The 13,429-nt window shown below is 39.8% G+C and overlaps 1 protein-coding gene across 1 annotated transcript in view; it reads left to right on the top strand.

Moving 5' to 3' along the window:
- The first annotated feature begins 7,720 nt into the window (after positions 1 to 7,720).
- eif3ea (eukaryotic translation initiation factor 3, subunit E, a) overlaps positions 7,721 to 13,429 on the top strand; it is a 29,549-nt gene continuing 23,840 nt past the window's right edge. Inside the window, exons 1-5 of the mRNA XM_062422839.1 lie at positions 7,721 to 7,830; positions 9,009 to 9,126; positions 9,382 to 9,499; positions 11,535 to 11,577; positions 12,608 to 12,712. Coding sequence (XP_062278823.1) covers positions 7,741 to 7,830; positions 9,009 to 9,126; positions 9,382 to 9,499; positions 11,535 to 11,577; positions 12,608 to 12,712 — 474 coding nt within the window. The 5' untranslated portion in view covers positions 7,721 to 7,740. The remainder of the gene's footprint in view (positions 7,831 to 9,008; positions 9,127 to 9,381; positions 9,500 to 11,534; positions 11,578 to 12,607; positions 12,713 to 13,429) is intronic.

Below are 13,429 nucleotides of genomic sequence, written 5' to 3' on the forward strand. Positions count from 1 at the left end.
AATAATAATGATGATGATGATCATAAACAATAATAATAATAATAATAATAAAAAATTATAATAATGATAAGAAGAACAAAGGGGATATTCTGAAATATTATATGTAAATATTTCTTTTTTTTATTATAATATAATTATAAATATTTGTGATATTATTATCATGATAAATTATCTAATTATAACTTGCTGCAGTCGTAGGAAATAGTATTAGTTGTAATGGACATGGTGTCTCTTGTTTCATAATGTGTCAGTCAGATTAGTCATTATTCATTAGAAATGCTTAAATATTTTTATCAGCCAGTATCATTTAATATTTTGTCCGTGCTTTGCATGCAGATTAAGTGGAGACTGATCTTTTGGACTTTCAAGCTGGAGTTGCAGATGCTCTGGCTGAGACAAGGGCCAAATGTGATTCCACTTGTAGTTGACATTTACAATCCAGATGATGTCGTTCTCATGCTCAATTTCCATTTTCATATAACTCGCCTCCTAAGTATTGGGTAGGACAGTTGGCTAAGCCTAGAATCTATCAGTTTCCTCTGAAAATATGAAATGTGCTTTCCAAGCACATCTACCATTTTATCCTGATTTCCCTCAGGAGCCTCTGTGGATCTCATCCTTTGCTGTGTATGCTTGCACACTTCTCTCTTACCACATTACATACTTGTTGATGTAGACTCCAGCACAAACTTGCTTACAGAGACATTTCAGAGATCTGATGTCATATCCAGTGCCGCTCACTGCATATTGCTACTGTTATGCATACTTTGTCAATGTTCCACTGAGAAAGGGCACCAAGGAGGTGCTTTTTTTCCGATGGACACTGATATTGTAAAACAGCCAGGCATCATCAGTAATGGGCAAGTGCAAGTGCACAAGGGAACGATAAAATGTCATCATCTCTGTCAGGGACACAAATAATAACACTGTGTACAGTTTAAGTTACACACCACTTTGGCGTTCGGTGCACTTGTAATTTTCAAGTCTGCACATGGCAGTCAGTTGATATGTGGTTGGGTTTTTGCTGGAACACCAAATACCAAAGGAACCACATTAAAACAATCATACACTGTCCTTTGGGGCAGAGGGCTTTCCCCTGTCTGCCAAGGTGCCACTGAGGGCCAGGGCCCTAATAGTGACCTGCAATAAACACCATGCAGCAGGACATGATGGTCTGTGAACAAGCTGTCCATAATTTTGAGATGCAGCTGAATGCGGTGATGAAAAAAGCCTCTTGACATAAGGCGCCTGTTTAACTTGGAGCAGCTTTCTTCTACAGAAATGTCACAATATGGGAGATCAATTGCAGCCATCTGAAAACCCAAATTGTACTACTCGACTGGTGCTTACGTAGGTTTCCATGCTATGGAAGCCCCCACATATGGCACACAGGACAAGCATATATATATTTTCCTTTTCAGTCTCCATGCATGAAAAAAAAAAGAAATATTCCAGTAGAAACACTTCACAGGCATTATATTTTGATTTCTGACAGAAGCAATCAGAGTTGGCAATCTCTAAAATGAACAGTTATGGACTAAAAATTGAGGTAAGGTTGAGGTGCTCTTTGCGGTTTTGAAATAGTTCCTGTTCCATCTAGATTTCTCTCTCGTTGGTGTCGTACAGTGTGTTGCGGAAAATGAAGACAGATGCAATTAGCAACAATGTTTGGACTCAGCCTTCTGGAGCCGGCAGCAGTGTGTTTACTTTGAAATCTGATTAGGTCCCCTGTCTGACCAAGTTGCTTTCACCTCACCGCGAATAACTCTGTACAGATGACTTCAGCACGCTTTTGCCTCTGATGGACTCCCTCTATTGCACCTTTGACCTCACCCATATCCTGAATGAGAAGCCCTGAGCGGGAAATTATGGCACATCACAATTAGGCTTTCTCACTCTCTTGCTCTTCTTTCTCTTGGCTTCGGTGCCAAGAACAATATTCGGTCCGATGTCAGAGCAGCACCACGCTGGTAATTGACGTGACTCACACGGTTCGAAGCTCAGGATGTATTGCTCCCCTGACACCTTGTGTAGTAGCGTGATTGCTTATTGCGGATTGGAGTATTACCACGTGTAGTATATTATGTGTTGCTGGATTGGTTTTAATAGCCAATGGTCCTTTCTCATTACATCGAACAAGGATTTAACATCACCGTGCATGAACATTACTTCCAAAAGAGTGCAATTTCCCACATTCATCATAAGAAGTCATTTAGAATCAGAAAAAAGCGTATCTTTACAATCTTTTGACATTGCCATGAATTAATTTCCACATGAACAAATCACTGTGCTCCTCCTGGAATTCATAATAATAAAAAAAGTCATATTGAAGGACTTTATATGTGAGCCTAATCTTACATAACCCTCATGCAATATTATTAAAGCAAAAGTTTGATGTTTAAAAGAGGATTTGGCAGTGACGTGACAATTTTGACACCTCTAAGCCAAATATTAAAGAATGTTTCTGTGCCGTATCCAAAAATCACATCATCTTCCTCCTAAGTTGCAGCAGCTGGTGAAGTCCATTTATTTCAGCGGCATTTTTTGTATCGTTCCAACTTGAAATGTATAAAGCACTTCTGCAACCTCTCAGGGGGTCGAACTTGAGGTTTGACATTCATGGGAGTCATGGATATCGTTCGCCACTCTCACTTTCTTCCCATTATTTTGAGTGGTTTTATTCTGAACCATCCACTTAGCTGCGTAAATACACACAATAGCAATTATTAGAGAAATTTAGAATCCGCAGAAAGGAGATTATTCAAATCTCAACCCCCCGTTACAGTGAAAGCCTGTAACTAAACAGCAAGTTGGCGTTATCAGATTTCACTTTTTCTTTTCTGGTAAGAATACTCATGACCGCAAATTTGGAGATAGCGCCATGTTCCCTGTAATGTCATGTTTTCAAAGAAAATTGCAGAGGAAAAGTGAAGTTATGCATAACGAGAGGAGCGAGCATGGGAGCAAAGCTCGTTGAGGAAAGATTAGAGGGGTCAAATATTGATCGACTCCTTAGTCTGCATTCTGTGATATTGCTGCAGTGTGAGAGTACAAGTCATTCCTTGTTTGTGCAGTGGACATGTGCTGCGCAGATGTTCTGCCATGTTTGGTGCCACTGGGTGCTTGCTGGAAAAAGTTTGTATTGTTTTCTGGACCATAGGCCTGGTCGATAACCTTCTTCCCACTGCCGTCGCATGTGACAGCGCTGAAGTCAGCACTGGGCTCTGAAACAGGAGTGTGGGCCGCTGATTTATAACCCGACACTCATAGGAACGAAGGGATGCATATCTAAAAAGTTAACAGAAGAATCATTGAAATTCATATAAGATGCTGGAATTCGGATTCAGGGCAGGGATGCTTGGCTTTGCAACATCCAGCGCCGAGTCATTTGTCTTCAGGTCTTATTGATTTATATTTTGACAGATATTAGAATAACGCTAGTGGTGGGTGTCTTTGGCAGTGGCACCTCCTCCCCCTCTCTTGGATTCATTTGTTGACTAAGAAAGCTTTCAGAGAACTGGAGAGCTGAGGTTTTTCATGGAATATTTGGCCCATCACTGTAGAGTCCTTTAAGTTTATCCCATTAAGGTCGAGGAGTAGTTTCTTCAAGAAACGGTGCACAATTTGATTTAGAGATACAGAAATGGATGAGTGTTTATATTTACTTCACTTTGATGGGCTTCGCTTAAAGTTTTGATGATTCTTTAGCCCAGACCTCTTTATTCAGTAGCTTGGCTGGGTACTAAGGGAGTAGCTGGAAACAAATCATTAGTTACATTCACCTTGTTGGTTGGGTTGAGTGAAAAGCACTTTGGCAGGAGCAGATTACAAAGTTGCAGTAACATTGCCAGGACGTAGTTAGAGCAGACCACCATGAAGTGTATCCTCAAAGAGGGCGGATCTGACAAACAACAATTTAAGTGAAGAGAAGATTAGGCTCACATTTGTAAAAAATTGTGCACAATTGCATAGCTTCAACCTTCAAGGAATAATTTGACATTTTTAGATATATGGTTGTTTCTTTTCAGACAGTAGTTATACAAGAAGATTAATACCACTCTCACAACTACCAGTAAACCCTAAAGCTTACTAAATAACATGTTTTATTTCATTTGCTTAATCCGTACAAAAAACAAAGTATATAAACAATACTTTGCAGTTTTGTGAGGGTTTATGCATAAGACTATTTCTTGGCTGGGTGCAATTTCTTCCTGGAATCACCTTTGGTTGGCTAGTGACCTCATGGTCACAAGAAGACTAAAGAAAATGCTGCTTAAATGTGATTTAATGCTTTGGATATTGTGTGAAAGCATAAAACAAGGAATTAGTATATTTCCCAAAATGTAAAATGATTCTATGGAGCGGTTGGAGATATCAGGTGGATTAGCTATAATCCGTTTTCTAGAGCCTGTGTCCATCTTTAATACATATGGTTTAATATTATGGTTTAAAATCACCAGTATTATCTCAAATTTCTAAATTGATTTCACTTCGCCCCTTCTAATGCTCCCTCCTGCAGTTTATTTATCATACTATTAATATAGTTGATACTACAGTCAATATTAGAAAATATCCAACAGGAAATTGCTTTGATCCATGCTGCTGATCATCCCATGCCCATTTTTCCATCTCTCTGAAATGCATGGGTTTGGCTTTGCTTTTCTCTAAGGGGATGGATGAGCAAGCTTGAACTGGACCTTTTATAAAATATGGATTGAGCTTAGTTCAGACTGTCTGGTCAGATCTGGCCAGTACAAATATCAAATATTTGAGACTTTTATTGGTAAAATAAAATCTGGGTATAGCGATGAACAGTAAGATAAAACACACACTACACTAAGAACTCTGTTAAGGACAAAGTTAATATGCTGTGAATACTGAGAAAGTCTGAAGTCTGGATGTTGTTTGGGGTGAACTGATTTGACATGTTTATGTGAGTGCAGTATGTTATCAGCAAAATGCGGTGTCGGAAAAGAAAATTGACCCAAAATCTGACGAAAGGAAGGTTTCCTGCACAAGTTTTTCCAAAATACTACCTCTCAAGCACCTATTTTTTATGAAGATTGGCTGGTTGAAACAAGAGAAACCAATGCAATTTGGCTTTCATATCAGTGTTTAAAATGCATGATTTCTTGTCATTTGGGATTTAGTTTGTGGTATTTAACTTATCTCAGAACGCTTACTGGCCTTGCCTGCACCAGTGAAGATTTTTCCTGCTGCTTCCTAATTCAATATTCTGTAATAACAAGTATTATGGCCTGCGTGTACAATGGCAATCACACAACTCACATTACACCGAAAATGGACAAAGAAGCACGTGTTTGTTACATGAAGGAAGGAAGTTTTCCTGCTTAGTAACTTTGTCAAGTAAGTAACAAACTGTAACTTAACATAAAATATTATTATTGTGCAACAAACAAAAATCTAAACCAATAAGCCAGAATTTTACATTTAAAACCTTATATAATTAACTGTCCAAGTACTTCAGGAAAATGTATCGCTAGGATGAAATAGAGCACAAAAAAGTAATTAATGTCAAAAATGAAAAAAGGGGAAAATGCATTAGCCGCTCACGTTAATGAAAACTGTGGTAAAGACAACAGTAACAGAGAACGTATTTCATTGTGACCTGATAAAGTCAACTTAGTGGCAGCCAAACTGGCTGGAGCTTTTCATCCTTTAAACTAAATGATCTAATAGAGATGAATTCCCAAATCATACTTGCCAAGCACACCAAATTATTGTACGGGTGACTCTTTTCTACTGAAACACATTTGCTGAAAATTAAGCAGATGACACATAAAAGGCCCCAGCAGAGTAGAGGCTCCTTTTTTTTGTTTTAAAGCGAGCTGCCACTGAGCCAGAGCTGTCAGAAGCACCCAGTAAAACTGGCCATGGTGAGTAGTGTCAGTTTATGACTCATTTCTACCTGCCGTCAGGCGGCAGGGAGAAGTGAGAGTGTAAGGGAGAGAGCAGGATGGTAACAAGGGAAGAATTGTTTGAGGATACAAGACAGTGTAGTGTGGTTGTCAAGAAAACAAGGTAGCAGTGAAACCTATTAGAGATGGGCCATTTAGTGGCTGATATTGGCTGTTGTCGGCCGGGTATGGTCGACACATGGGCACCTTTATGAGGCAGCTGCCGAAGTGAAGGGGGAGAGAAGAGGATGGGTCAGATGCACAGTGAAGGCATTCTAACCTTGTGGAAAGTGAAATGATTGGAAATGATCTGATTGTTTTCATTAAGATTTAGCAGGCTGGTCAGTGGGGGTTCATCATGACTATATTTGCCCTGAAAAGGTTTTAGTCTCATAAAGAAGTCATGCAGTCACACGCAGCCTTTTAGGAGAAATATTGGTGGTGTCTGGAGGAATGCCTATGTTTTCAAATTCAACAGAACGTTCACTTGGATCCCTCTTTATAAATGAAACGTTTCACTGTATCAACACCACAAGGAAATTATGGGAATTTTGAAAGGTTTACAAGTCACAGTCATTCATACTTCTGACAAACCAGCAATTTCCATACATGAACAAGCAGGTTGTCAGTGAAAGGTTAAAATATTTATGAAACGTCCTTTCTCCACAACCGGGAGCTGTATATTAACTGTCATTTTATTTGAAAAGTAAGTACTTTTTTTATTATTTCAATTTTGTACACCTGACAAGACCACATCATTCACAAATGTTACTAATCTGTACACTCCTGAACTGAAAGTATATCAATTTAAAATGTTGCTAGTCTTTAAAGAATGAATAAAATCACCATGCTATAAAATTATTAAATACTGCACGCAGCAAATGCATAACTGGGACCAGAAAGGGATTTGAAACTATGGAATTTGCCATTGAGGAAAACTTAAAGATCCTATACAGACATGTTGTAAGACATGTGGAATACTCTTCTTGGAATAGTGATGATTGTGTCAGATATGGGGTTTCCATTGAAAAGTTCTTTTAAATAATTAAAAACTATTGAAATTACATCTATTTCTTTATCCTCCAGAAAAAAACCGGAATCTTTATATATGCCAATATTTTTAATTTCAAATTGCATATTGGACCGTGATTAGTTTCCGAACTAGTTCTAATGTTACAGAATCCTGCTTGTACATACACATATTAAACTGAGGTTTAAGGTGAGCACAGAGAAAGGCTCATACTTGTAGTGTCAAACACACACATGGGCTACATCATTCTGCACAGTGAAACATAGTCTGTGGAGCCAAGTCCAAATAAGGCTGAGGTAGGCCCAAGATAAAGGCGAGAAAACCAAAATCCTGGCAGACCAAATCTCAATATAATACAATACATAATACAGAATACATTACAATACATTTCGATACAATAAGTTCCTAGACTGACATTTCTCCTTCCTAATATGTTCAATAAAGGGTGCCCGGATCTTAAGAAACTGAAACTGAATTTCTTCATGGTAGCCTATAAACAAGAAACTATGTACTCTCACAGAATAAACCTTTTTGCTATGACCATACCATACATGAGGGCTTGTAATGCTGAGGGAAGAGTCAAAGAATAGTTGGAGCAACCCAATTTAAAGGTATAATTTTAAAACAAGATATAGCCTACATAGTGGAAGAGGAGCTTGTGCAAAAACTCAGCGCACCCCCCCCCCCACCCCCCTTTTTGGCTCTCTTCCTTTGTGGATGCTGAGGCTGTAGCAGATTGGTCAGTTACATGCATGACGCAGTTACATCGACTTCCTCTTCCCCGCAGCAAAGATGGCGGAGTACGACCTCACCACCAGAATTGCCCACTTTTTAGACCGTCATCTCGTTTTTCCTCTGTTGGAGTTCCTTTCTGTCAAGGAGGTACGGAATATATTAATATATAAACACTTCGATACATATTTTTGGTATTTTTAGTAAGCTATATACTGCTTTTAAACAGTTTTTAAAGCCATACACGCGGTGTTCAAATTTTCTATAGCCGTGAAGAAACCGCATTTAACCGGAGTATAGTCGGAAGTTAATATTTCTGCTTTCAAAATAAAAGCGGGAAATATATTATATTTGGAAAATCAGTCGGGGAGAAGAAAAAACGGGTAGTATAAAAGATTAGATTGGTGACTGTAACGAAAACACAGTCAAACTGTCGGAAAACATGACGATAGTACACGATAGTTTCAATAGATTGTAACATTTTGAATTTAGATACCGGAAGTCTTGCTTGTTATTATGACAAGCTTTACAGTGGGTTCATCTGGTAGCCTCGCGTTTTTCCAGCACATGGCTGTAGGAGCGCGTGTTTCCTAATCCGACAAGTAGGAGGTTGTACGGAGTGGGCGGGCGGTGCTACTATACACATTACCACTTTATGGATTAGCAATGTTGCCGCCCAGCGGGGACACACTGGTCAATAAAACACTCATAACCGAGCTCTGGCAGGCTATGCTAACACCAGAAACCTGAAAAAGTGGCACATTGTGTTGTAATGTTGAACGTTTGGAATGAACATGTAGACAACAGTTGTGAAGTAGTATCGCTTAAAAACTGGAGAATGCTTATTCCACGACTCTAAACACAACCTGCCGACAAACAACGAGCACCGTCAACATGGGGGTTGGCTAATTCTTAACCGGCATGCTAACGCTAATTCACCAGCAACGTTTCCAGCTGCTTGTGTATAATCTTGATTGCTTCCTGCCGACAGTGATAAGACTTTTTTTTGACTTAAATAAAGCTGAATGCTGTTGTACTAGCAGTCCTGAAGCACTCATTCTGTTTGGTATAAGAAACATACTGCGCTTATATCATATGGTACAGCAGTTTGGAAAGACAGTTTACATGGCCATGGGGGTCTTGGGCCTTACTGCACTGCAATAAGTCATGAATGGGGGGAAAACCCATTATTAAATAGTTTGTGGGTTACAGGCTAATTATTACTTAACTGGAAACATAATGTATCAGTCTTACTTCCAATGAGGTAATTATACTGTACAAAAACATCCCCCTCACCTTTGTTTCCCATTACTGGCTGTGTTTCATAGATCTACAATGAGCACGAGCTGCTTCATGGAAAGCTGGACCTCCTCAGCGACACAAACATGGTGGACTTTGCCATGGATGTGTACAAAAGCCTCTTCTCTGAAAAAGAAATACCACAAAGTAAGTGTTGCACAAACCAGTTTACACTCCTCGTTGTTTTTATTTATTTTCTAGCACCAACTCACACAAAACTTAGGAAGATATTAATATTGCTTGATAGACATCATAAAAAGCTACTGCGCTTAACCACTCACTGAGAATTGATTAAGCAGTAAACTATATTTTACAGCATTTTCAGTGCTGGACCACAAACCTTGTACATGTTGGTTTATGGACTTGCTCTAGATAATGACTGTCAAATCATCCTTTTGCCAGCTCTCAGGGAGAAGAGGACAGAGGTTGTGGCCCAGCTCAAGCAGCTGCAGTCCGAGACAGAACCCATCGTGAAAATGTTCGAGGATCCCGAGACAACAAGGCAGATGCAGTCCACCAGGTAAAGTTATTTTTAAATCAGGAGAAGTCTCTTTTCTCCTTGATTTATTATCCTAAAACAGATTTTATGCTTGGCATGATTAGCCTTAGTGAGGATGTGAAATGTATTACTGGTCTTAAAGCCATGATTCTAGGATCAGTAAAACCTGTCATTTGAAACAGTAGACGGCATAACAGCATTGCTATGGGATTTTGTAACTTAATAGTAGTTGACTGGACTGGACATTGACTGAAAAATGTATTTAGTCTTAGGGCTTTCTCAGCGCGAAGTCAGCAAAGACAGAAGTAAAAAGACAGACACACAATGTTGTGGTTATCTTTATTAAGACTGTTTCGTTTTCTGCAGTGATTAAAATAGTTTGGTCATATTTTGCATTTATCCTCTCCTTTTGTTTCTTGGCAAGTGTGTGTACAGTTAATCAAAAGCATTTTTCCATTTTCATTCCTTTGTCAATTTGTGCTGTTTTTATTTTATTGTTTGAGTTGGGCTGCAAACATCTGTTTATTAAAGCCACAGATTTGTAGGAACTGTTATGTGAGATTTGAAGCCCGATAATGGTAACGTTGACTCGCAGCAGCGCATGTCTGTGTTCCTGTCAGTTTGCTGTCAGCATGGAACAAGAAGTAAATCTTCCTTTTGGATGAGGAGACATGTGTCTGTCTAACTTGCACATTCTTTTTACAACTCTCGCAGCCTAATTTATGCATCAGTTGCTTGTTTTTTATTATTATGTCTGGATTAGAGGATCATCCAGTGGTGGAAATGAGAAATAGATTGATACTTGAACTCCAGTAACCTGTCCACTGGGGTTAATACAAATAGATCTGCCAAGTGTTTTACAAGGTAATAGAAACTATTGGTCTCAGGGCTTTTATTGAACAGTTAGCAAATAGGCCTGTAAGCCTTACCAGGTTTTATTTGGACAACTATTGAAGCCAGAAGCCAAGTCCAGCTATCATAGTAAATCATGTTGTTACTTTATCAGTGAACAGATTTTTAAGCATAATGTGTTTTCAGGATGATCTGTGATTAATGCTTGTATGTTTCTTTTCTTTCATTTTCAAATCAATATGCTGCTGATGGCCTTTCTGACTTTTTCAGTGCAAAAGGTGGCAGTAATGCTGTGCAGATGTTTTCCATCAACAGTTGCCCCTTGATGAACACCTCAGTAGCTGACTTTCATGATTATATATCTCAAGTGCAATGCAAATATCTTTCCAGTGAACATATAACATAGTATTACGATTAAGACACTGTGGATAATGTTCTGTTGCCCATTTTTTCCAGTGAAGAGGGCTACATCTGCAGTGTAGTTTGACATATGGTTCAAAATGCATGTAAAAGTGTTAGTTTGTAGTGACAGATAGTATGTGCTCTAGCTCTAATAAATGATTAGGATCAGTGTTTCCATAATGCTCAGCAGGCTGACATTCCACACTACAGAGAAGTCCCCCTACAGTCTAGCCTTCATTAGCCTCCAAGCAGGAGACAGCATGTCCTGAAGCAGCGGAGAATCCCACCTCAGCTTAAATAAAATCCACCAAACACACACATCACACATGGGCCATGAGATGCACACTCTGACATCCAAGTAATGAAAGTGCACAGTGCCCGAAGAAACACATGGTTTCAGTGTGGTGTCCACATAAATACCAACATTTTCAAGCCACAGGCAAGGTTTCAAAATGCAGTTGGGGATACAACAGAGTAGCAGAGCAGTGCATTCCTTTGTTTGGACAAAGCCATAAAGACTCAAAGGCTGAGCTCAGAAATCACTATTCACTTTATTCACCAGACGTAGTGTGTTAGACATGGCTAGCAGATTAGATTTGTAGTAGCCAGACTGAATGTAATAAGCAGCCAGTCACACTGTTTTTAAAAGGGAAATGGTTTTCATTTATGTACAGCTCTTGATTCAGACCAGAAGTGGAAAAATATACCTGAACGGGGCTCCAAACACCAGGATGTCAGCCAAACAGCGACTCAAGTTAAATGGCCTCTAACTACAGGAACTCTCTTGCTTTTTTCTTTTCAGAGATGGACGAATGCTCTTTGACTATTTGGCAGAAAAACATAACGTAAGTTGGCCACGATTTGCTGACACCTCACTTCTCCACTGCATTTCCCATGGCTCTTGTGTGAACCCACGGTTGTTTCAGGGGTGAAACGGGAGGGGCAGGCCGAGCAGGGAAATGCAGAATTACTTCCCAAAACCCTTAACTCATTTTCGGGGTTTGTATGGCTTGCACAAATTCTGCGGACATTTACATTCTGTGGTGAATTGTTAAGAATAAACGGAGTAACTCGGGACTCGTGGATAGAGCCGCAAGAATGCCGGAGCTTCTATATTTACCGTGATGTTTGGCTTCTTTGCCTCCCCTCCATCGGTCCCCTCCCACTCCCGGTATCCCGCTGACCTGCACGCTGTCCTCAGTGCACCTCCTCAGCCCAGGCTCCGGGGCCCTGCAGCCTGCTGTGGGAAAGGCTTGGGCAGCCCAGAGCACCCACTGCCTGTCACACACATATACTGAATTTTTAGTGAATGGCATAAGTTCAATGTGACGTCAGCGCATAGTGGACAGCAGGAAGGCCAGTTTAAATATAGCAAAGACAAGCTGGCATGAAATGATAGCATACATGTGCATTTCGCATTTAGTTCACACGACCACTTCTTGGCAGATTTGTTACAAAAGTTTAAATATTCTCTCACCGCTCATGGCAAAATACCACTGATATGATATAGCAGCGTTTGCTCCATATTCATTTAGCAGTGGTGTGCCACAGAAGGGAAATCTTGTCTCTGCTACAGAAAATATGAAATTAAAATGGCCTTTCCAGTTTAGTCTCACTATCGTCTAAAATATATTTGTTTTTTCCCCAAATGTTTGACAAGTAGTAATTAAAAAAAAAAACCAAGACAATACCCTCAATCTGAAACATTTACCAAATTGCGACAGATATGAGACAAAAGTAGAAGTATTCCCTCAGTGCTTACTGTGGTTTGAATTTAAAACATGTCCAAGTATTGTTTTGACTATGTGAGACAAGAAAAAAAGAAACCCTATTTCTCATTCAGTGATATTGACATTCTTTATATTTCTCTTGAAGTTTCGTCAGGAGTACTTGGACACGCTGTACCGATACGCCAAGTTCCAGTACGAGTGTGGAAACTACTCCGGTGCCGCAGAGTACCTGTACTTCTTCCGTGTATTGGTAAGTTTGCCGCTCAGTCTGACACATTCAGCACCAGTTAACATTAATTGTGATGTTTGCAACTAACCGTACACCTCATCTCTGTAGCATTTTACTGTTTTCATTTATATACTGACTAAAGGCATTTCTCTGACATATTTAAAAAAAATTGAACATCACATTATGTTTGCTAGATTGCTTTAATTCCTCAAAAGGCCGACGCTCTCATAGGAGAGGAAAAGAACACTTAGGAGTAATTGAATGTGAAAAGCTGACGTCATTGCCTATTCAATTCACCGCACGTCTTCTGTATTAGGAGGAGACTGCGAGGACTCGAGCGGGATCTTTTACTGGGCCAAGTGATCAGTGGCGGACTGCATAATCTGTCTGTAGTCTTCTCACGAGGCGGCCTTCAGTAGACAGCTTATTGATTTGAGTGCTGTGGCCAGAGAGTCCCTTGTCATGACTTCTGAGCTCATTGTACGCTTAAGTTATGCAAGGCATCGCTTAGGTTTGCATCGAGAGGGTTATACAAATTTTTCCGTGTGTTTCTGGGAATGTGTGTGTGTGTGTGACGGTCGGGTCAATCCGTAGTGTTTTTAAAGGCCCGTAACGCACCGAAAGCATCTGATGTCCGCATTTTTGAAGCACACTTGTTGTTTTTAAATGGCTGAATGTGCGTCAAAAGCGTTATGAAGCACGTCCAGCTGTCTAGATGCCCCATACACAGACCTTGAT

This window comes from Scomber scombrus, chromosome 7 (assembly GCF_963691925.1).
Source record: "Scomber scombrus chromosome 7, fScoSco1.1, whole genome shotgun sequence".
In the NCBI taxonomy this organism is placed as follows: domain Eukaryota; kingdom Metazoa; phylum Chordata; class Actinopteri; order Scombriformes; family Scombridae; genus Scomber; species Scomber scombrus.